Source organism: Labeo rohita, chromosome 2 (assembly GCF_022985175.1).
Source record: "Labeo rohita strain BAU-BD-2019 chromosome 2, IGBB_LRoh.1.0, whole genome shotgun sequence".
In the NCBI taxonomy this organism is placed as follows: Eukaryota; Metazoa; Chordata; class Actinopteri; order Cypriniformes; family Cyprinidae; genus Labeo; species Labeo rohita.
Genome location: NC_066870.1, coordinates 31,833,730 through 31,842,392, shown reverse-complemented (window position 1 = coordinate 31,842,392; position 8,663 = coordinate 31,833,730). Strand labels below are relative to the sequence as shown.

The 8,663-nt window shown below is 34.7% G+C and overlaps 1 protein-coding gene and 1 long non-coding RNA gene across 3 annotated transcripts; one reads left to right on the top strand and one right to left on the bottom strand.

Annotated features, from left to right (window-relative positions):
• LOC127177405 (uncharacterized) lies at positions 1 to 3,552 on the top strand. Of its 2 annotated transcripts, XR_007829223.1 has the most exons (6): positions 1 to 892; positions 976 to 1,118; positions 2,380 to 2,534; positions 2,636 to 2,772; positions 2,878 to 2,957; positions 3,151 to 3,552. It is a non-coding gene; the product is annotated as an uncharacterized LOC127177405 (long non-coding RNA). The 2 variants fall into 2 exon arrangements; XR_007829222.1 differs by having other exon boundaries at positions 1 to 1,118.
• Positions 3,553 to 4,719: 1,167 nt separating this feature from the next.
• LOC127177174 (uncharacterized) lies at positions 4,720 to 8,252 on the bottom strand. The gene is made up of 2 exons (XM_051129287.1): positions 8,223 to 8,252; positions 4,720 to 6,875 (listed from the first exon to the last, which is right to left on the bottom strand). The coding sequence occupies exon 2, from the start codon at positions 6,865 to 6,867 to the stop codon at positions 5,383 to 5,385; it is 1,485 nt and encodes a 494-aa protein (XP_050985244.1). The 5' UTR covers positions 6,868 to 6,875; positions 8,223 to 8,252; the 3' UTR covers positions 4,720 to 5,382.
• Positions 8,253 to 8,663: the final 411 nt, after the last annotated feature.

Sequence of the window (8,663 nt, the reverse complement as noted above, 5' to 3'; positions counted from 1 at the left end):
CAAACGTTTTTTCTAAATTAACTTAACAAAAAAAAATGAAACGAAATAAAATCACTTTACCATTACATACAAAACTGAACTATTTCAATAGATGAAACAGTACACTGTCAGAAAAAAAGGTACCGCAGGGGTACAGTTTTGTTCCTAGGGGAACAAAAAATTTAATTGTACCTTGAAAGGTCCACAATTGGTCCTTAGGGTACAATTATGTTCCCAAAATGAGTTATAAAGGTACAACATTTCAGATTCAGATGTGAAAGGTACATTTTTGTACCTTGGATTTATTTTATTTTTATTTATATATTTATTTTAAGTTTATCCCCAATTAGAGTAGGTCTAACTATGTGTTTTTATTTTTTATTTATTGATTTAATGTGTCAACTCATGATAACATCAAGACACTTTAATAAATTACTTTAAATGTTAAAAATATATTTTCAAACGAAAGCCTACAACCGCTTGTCTCCTACATGTAAAATGAGACAGATATAAATGACAAACTTAATACTAATAAAATTATTAAATAAAATATTTTGAATGACTTGATGTTTTTTTTTTTTTTTTTTTTTTGTAATATTATAGTAAGAAAATCTTTTTTATTAAATGTATTTTTTATTAATTTAAAACTTTGAAATGTTGACCTTTGTGTTGTTTTTTAAGACGCTGAATGAAATTTGGAAGAAGGACAATGCGGAATGGCCAAGTTTAATTACACTCAAGTAATTAAATTCAAAACTTGCTTACGCAGACGTAATTGTCGTTGTCCCTTTAAGAAAATTTCCCTCGCTTGGCTCGAGTAGTTCATTTGTGGGTATCGAGTATTCTGGCGTGCTCGGACAGAACGTCGAACGGTTTTCAACGCGAATTATGTTTTGGAGTTCATTTTTCTCAGGTAAATGCCAAATAATGTTCTATAAGCTTATTTTTACACGTGTGTCGCCATGTTCGATTGATTTTGGTGTTTCCCCTACTAAGCCCGTCAAAAGTGCTTGCGTCGGACTGGCTGGTGTACGTTGGTCTACAGGATGGAGCTGGCTAGAATGTCTACAGCTCACTTAATAAAGGAGTTAATACAATTTGGTATCGAAGTCTCTGAAGAGGAGAGGAAAATATTGAAAGTGAGTATGCTGTTACATTATTATTATTATTATTATTATTATTATTATTATTATTATTATTATTTTAAGTTTTGAGTATTTTGTTGATGATTTTCCCGGTGTAATGTTAACGCTCTTTATCCGTTTATCTCTTTGCCTCTCATACCTTGTTGCTTAAATAATAATAACTTTGACCACCACGTAATATATTTGCAATATCAACACTTGTACAGCAATTAGTGATTAACATTTTACATTCTGAGGCAATTTTTCCCGCCTTTGCGAGAATGACCATATTTTGTAATAGGCCGCACCGGAGTTGCCCAACGCACTCCTTATACATAGCTATTTGTGATGAGACGACAAAGTAAGTGATTAGTTAAGTAAAAGGACAGCAGCCACGCGAATATTTATTTGTTACTAACATAAGAGAAGATGTTTGTACGCGGGGGAGTAGTCTCCCTCACTTTTAACCTCACGTTTTTTGCGGTAACGTTAGATGTGTTCACGGAGAGATTTACATGGGCCAGTGTGAATAAGCCTAGGTTTAAATGCAAAGAGACAAAATCGTCAGGTCATGTATAGACTTTTTATTCGTATCCAAAATGAGGGAATGTGTACATTATGGATTGAGCGCTGAACACTCTTATGCAGTGTGTTTTATTCATACTCAAAGCCGGAGGGCGCTCTCGAGCAGAAAGTACAAAACGGACCCAGAAGTAATAACTTGTGACCTGCCAGGAAATCCCTAATATTGATAAAGGCATCTAGCTATAGCTGTAGCTGAACTTAATAAAAAACAAAAACATTTTGGACTGATAAAACAAATAGGCTATTCTTATCCATTTAATAGAAAAAGCTTCAAAATTGGTTTAGTACATGCTTCAGTTTTGATGGGTTAATAAATGATATATCAAACGTATCAAGAAAAAATACTACTTGAGCAGATAACAGAAGCTTTGACGTGGAGAAAAAAACAGAGTGCACAGTCTCAGCCAGTCTGCCCAGAATTTTTGGTGCATCACTATTATTTATGTTTACTGTATAATTATTTATTAGGTTACCACAGTATATGAATTGACAACTAAGATGTTGAAGTAAAGGGTAGAGCACATATTTTAAACAAAACTTGTTTGGTAAAATTCTGAAGTTACTGATATTGTTTGTTAACATAATAATTTGTCTTTTCAGGACTGAAAATGCTACTTTACAGTATTTGTGCTATTTTATGTATACCTGCATCATTGCAGTGTCTGATTATTGCTTTCTGTTTTTGCCATAGTAAAATCAGCCTGGCAGCAGCTTTTCTTGCCGTTTTTGAAGTTCTGAAGTTTCCATTTGACATTCAGGCCAAGTTGGACGAAAAGAATGCTGACTTACTTCAGACCAAAACAAAATTATCAGAACATTGCATGAAAGCATGGCTCAGTACAAAATGTAAGTAATTCTCATTACCTATACCAAGGTTTTAATCGCTTATATTCAGTTTTATACAACATTTAATGCTACACTGATGTGTTTAAAATATTTTATTTTAGGTATCCAACTAATGAAGAGTATGTTCAAGTGGCTAAGGCCCTGACTCTGAGGTATCCCTTTTTAAAAGACAATCTCGAATGAGGAGGCCCTTTAGCAGAGCCGCACAAAGAAGAATCTCTCATTGAAGACCATCTTGGTAATTCACTCCTAAACCTTATTTAGCACTTTATTAAGCCTATCAAATTCTTAACTTTGGATAGATATTTACATATTTGTTTGTGTGTCACATCTTATGTTCCAGGAATTGATTTTAAAGCAGCACTTCTCATGTTGCCAGCCTTGTTCAGAGAGAAACTTGAGCATTTCATTGAGCTTGGAGAGGTGCGTATATAGTACTCTGTTTTGTATTTATGTGCAGTTCTTAAACTGTATTTATTGTGGCCATATAAAAATGGGTAAATAATAATTATCTTAGTCTTTATGCAGTCTTTATCAGTTTTCTCTCCATCAGTTTAGTCAGCTGCTCAGAACATTTGACTGATACAGAATCTGTTTTGTGCTTTGTCATTTAAAGTGAACCATCTTCACCATATCCAACTGTTCAAGTACAGGAGACCACTGACTGGAAAACTGTGATTACAAGAAGAGTCACTGCAGTCAGCAGAGTTAATGGGATCGAGCGGTGTGGATGAAGGGGCTCTTGCAGTATTTTGTGCTTATTTCGTCTTCAATTTGACATATCCATCTCATTTGAAGAACGCTCTGATGTTGTTATTATTATTCATACTGTGTGAAATGTGAGCATGAATGGACTGTCCTCTCGCCAGGTGAAGAGGTTGATTACCAGGCGTTAGATGTTGATGACAAGTAATGTTAATGACAAGTTATTTATTAGCACTAGATATTTTTGCTGAAGACAAACTGCTGTAAACGTGCCGTATTTAATGTAGCCTGTGTAATAAGGTGTATATCAATGTTAAACAGTAGGTTTATTGAAGAGCTATTTTTTTTTCTCGACACACCTGCTGTTGTGAGATGTATTTAATTAAATCTTTTTAAAATAACTTTTCCTAATAAAATTGTGTATTTGTTAGCCAAGGTATTTATCTATTTATTTATGCATGCACACAGACACAAAAATAATCAAAATGGTTCGGACAGTATCCTGAGAATGCTTTTAATAAGGTACACTTTTTGCCTTCATTGGAAGTGTGTACAATTGTTCCTTGGGGTACAAAATTGCCCCTTAAATGGTACAAAGCTATAAGGTACAATTTTGTACCTCTAGTCAGAGGTACAAAATTGTACCCTTCAGGGTACCACCCCAGCGACGGCCAGTTGTACCTTAAAAGGTACAGTTTTGTACCTTTTTTTCTGAGAGTGTAGTATAAGCTGTTTTGGGAGAAGGGGGGGAAAAGACGGGCTCGGGTTGATAATTCTGATAAGCTGTCTGACAAGGGTCGGGCTAGGAAATATATATGAGGCCCGTGCAGGGCTCTAATGAACATTTATCCGAATACTTTAATTATTGTTCAATGTTTGCAACACAGAAATGTAACCTATATCGTGTATCCTGGTCGTGAAGCTTGTTCAAACAAAGCTTAACTTACATGAGCAGAGCTCTCTCTGAATCAGTGGTTGCGCGAAAGCAGGTTTAAATATTCCGATGTGATTGCGATTTCAAAGGTTTTATAGGCATGGCGAAATCATCATCATATAGCAGTAAGATTGCGTGTGTTTGAATCGAGATCGCGACCTTTCAATGAATAATCCGTATGAGTCTATAGCCGATGTATTTTTGTATGTCATAATTTGCACCGGACGTCAAAAGTTACCCGCGCCCAGGCCCGGGCGGCCCCCCGGTTCCACGATCCATGATTTGCGCCCCCCTTCCGATCCCTCCGCGCCCCCCCAGTGGGGCGCGCCCCCCCTGTTGAGAACCACTGCTCTAAAACATGAAATTTACCAAAATTTAGAAAGACAGAATTCACAATAAGAACTTTTTTTTTAAAACACATTGCCATTACTCAATTTCAGTTTGCTTATGTCCATCAGAATATCTTTTTTTAAAGATATATTTTTTGCTGTTTTATTGTCCATCAGAATATATAAAAAGGAAAAAGGACACAGACTCAGCTTTCATCAGATGCATTTTAATAGAAATTGTAACAAAAACAAAAAAGTATACAACAAACAGAGCAGGGCTATTGTATATTATACATTATAATTAAATTCAGTTTTCAAGATTATTGTTAACAAGAGTTTATCTTTTCAGATATAAGTATTAGAGAGATCTGTGATTAACAGTGCATGATATGTTAAAACAGTTCATTAATGATCGTTCTTGTAAGTACATGGACAGCAAGATTGTTACAGATGTTGATGTATAGATGTAAAGACTTGCTAAAGTCAAAATTAAAAGGAAATTTTAACTGTTAGTCTGACTTTATCCTACTTTAAAGCTTTGGATTGCCATAAGCTGATTTATTAACCATTCTTCCATGGCTCAGTTTTCACGAAAACATAATCAGTACTTTTGTCTTTCAATAAACGAATCTGTACTCCAGGCCCAATATCCAATTTGGATTTGTACTGATAAATATCATAAATCTCATTAACAGCCTCCATCTTTTCAAACTTCACAACATAGTGATACGTGTAATAGTCAGCATCTTTATCTTGTGAACTAGAGTAAAACCCCACCCATGAGTAGTAAAAGATATCTTTCCAGTCTGTAAAGGTCTTCTTGATATAAAGTCGAGCACAAGCTTTACCATCTTCAGTGTAGAGCTGGAGACCAACATCATTAAACTCTGGTCCATAAAAGAACTCTGGAACATTTTGATATTTTAGGCTGAAAACTAGGACTCAGTGTGGCACAATCTGATGGTGATATTGTCACTGCTTCAGCGCCCTCCCAGGGCGTAGTTTGTGCTAAAACCTTGTCATATTTTTTGTCCAGCAGAAAACGGATTTGAACTCCGGGAGCAATAGCCAAACTGGAACTGTACTGGTAAATGTCAAAACTGTGTGTTATAGAGTTTTCAGTCTTAGCAAACCTAGCAGCATACTGATATGCTGAATATTCTGCATTTTTATCTTGTGAACTTTTATAAAACCCCACCCATGAGTGGTAAAAATCATTTTTCCATTTGCTGAATGTTTTCTTGATGTAGAGTCGAGCGCAGGCTTTTCCGTCTTCAGCGTAGAGCTGCAGACTAGCATCAAAGCCCTTTATTCTAGTGGGGATCACTCTGTTAGCTCCATCAAACTCTGGTCCATACCAAATGTATGGATTAGTAAATTGAAAATCAAAAAGTGATGGGTACAGGTGCAGTCGAGGTTGGAGACCAGTAGTCATGGGGACAGGGGTATCTAAAGCCCCAGACGATTCATAAATATTCAACTTATTCCTGACCTGTGTATAAACTTCATTAGTTTCACTGGAACGAGTGTTTTGGCAAATTTCAATGTAAACATATTTGGAATTTTCCATCATTTTAGCAGGTATCTCCCAAAGGAGTTTTGAGAAACCTTCTGTTGTTGCTTTTATTTCTAGTTTAATTCCTTCATATGCATTACACTGCAAATAGGGCGAGCGTTTCTTTCTGCGGCTGATATGACTGTGCTTACAGTCAGTGCTGCTGTATCCTGCCTCTGTCAGAAACTGAAGGCATCTGTCATATTCTGTGTCTTCTGTACTACTTGATATTGTGTAAATACCAGAAATATCGCTCTCGTCCACAGCACAGTTATATGGCTCTCCAATCTGCAAAAGCAGAGCAGGATCAATCTCATAAGTGTCAGCAGGATTAAAGTCGTTCTTGTGAAGGTCATATGCTGTAATAAACACACCGAGTATCTTGTTTGGCTTATTTTGTTTTACAGAGATAATAAGCCTGTCCATGTTTCTTTCTGGCACATTGGTGTTTCTGTAATACTTCCGCACATATGCTGGCAATGCATTGGCTCTGGGAGATTTTAAATTGCCAACCGAATAGTAACTCTGCCAGGAGCTCAATGAGGGGAAAATGCCCTCTCTGTTTCCATAATGATGAAATCCGAAGTCACCTCTACTAGGATCGAAATTCGAATCAAGGATGGGAATGTTGTTCTGATCCACAGTCACAACTTTTTGGGCAAACCAAAACAGCAACTGGAGTCCATGACGTGGCGCAGACTTGGCATACGTAATGTTTTTCAAGTCTTGAATATTGTCAAGTTTTCTAAAACAAGAGACGCTCGTCAGAAAGAAGCTGAAGAGCAGGAAGCAAAGTCTCATGGCACCCATGGCAAAATCTTAAATCAAAAACACAATATTGCAAATTAAACATATAAGCTGTAAACAGAATTGGATCATAAGCAGTCAGTTTAATTAAGGCAAAATGTTATAGTTTTATACCAAATTTAAGATTTTAATATTATCATTTTTGTCAAGTGGACATTTTCCTGCTATTGCTTATGTTTATACCAAAAATATTACACTAGGTGTGGCATTTCTATTGAGCGCTAATTTGGAAACTCTATAAAAAAATTGATCAATGCTTCGAAAGTGCCACAGAGCCACTCAGTGTACACTTTTTGGGGAAATTGACTTTGGAGTGTCTGCTTACAGTTATATATACACTACCTGTCAAAAGTTTTTGAACAGTATTTTTAGTGTTTTTTAAAAAAGTCTCTTCTGCTCTCCAAGCCTGCATTTATTTGATCCAAAGAACAGCAAAAACAGTACCATTTTGAAATATTTTTACTATTTAAAAGAACTGTTTTCTATTTGAATATATTTTAAAATGTAATTTATTCCTGTGATTTCAAAGCAGATTTTTTAGCATCATTACTTCAGTCTTCAGTGTCACATGATCCTTCAGAAATCATTCTAATATTCTGACTTGCTGCTCAAAAAACATATTATTATTATTATTATTATTATTGTTGTTGTTGTTGTTATTATTGTTATTATTATGTTGAAAACAGCAGAGTAGTTTTTTTCAGGTTTCTTTGATGAATAGAAAGTTCAGAAGAATAGCATTTATCTGAATAGAAATATTTTGTAACATTATAATGTCTTTAAAAAATGTAAAAAAAAAATAATAATAATAATATAGCATGTAATAATGATGATGATGATGATGATGATGATAATAATAATAATAAACGTTTCTTAAACAGCAAATCAGCACATTACAAATATTTCTGAGTGATCATGTGACACTGAAGACTGGAATAATGATGCTGAAAATGCAGCTTTGATCACATAAATAAATTCTATTATAAAATATTTTCAAACAGAAAAGCAGTTATTTTAAATTGTAAAAATATTTCAAAATTTTACAGTTTTTGCTTTGGATCAAATAAATGCAGGCTTGGTGAGCAGAAGAGACTTCCATAAAAAACTTTTGACTGGTAGTGTACATTAAAACATGATTGGAAAAAATATTTTATCATCCAAAGAATTACACGCATAAAGTTTAACTTTCATTTTAAATTTCAGGAACACATTAATACTGATATCTACCACTGGCAATATAAAGTCTTATTAGACTAGCCTAGTAACTTAAGTTTGATTTAAATTTAATATTTTGTATTACATAGACTCATTGAAGACATCTATGTTATTTAGCAGAATTAAATTTAAATTCATCCTACCTCAGATTGAAGGTCCTCAGTGGAAGAGCCTTTGCATCATTCACATCGCTCTGATTTTTATATACAGTATGAAGGAGGCTGTACTTTACAGACAGGGTGTGTCTGCACAATACAGCCTGTAAGACTGTCCATTAGCTGTAGTGTCATTTTTACCATTACGGAACAATTTTGCAGCAATAAAGTGTATTTGTTTAGTATAGAGACAACATGTCAGTGCTTGAATTATCAGACATGCAAAGAAAAATCAAGGTAACTGCATTACTAGCCTACTATTGCATTACTTTCTACTAACTATCTACTTATGAACAGTTTTTTTTAATTGTGTGTCACTTCTCAAGCCAATTGTCATATTGTACGCCTATTTTTTTAGCCCACAAAAATTGCCTATAGTTGAAAAAACATCCATAGACGATTATTGTCTTTTTTTTACATGTTAGAAAG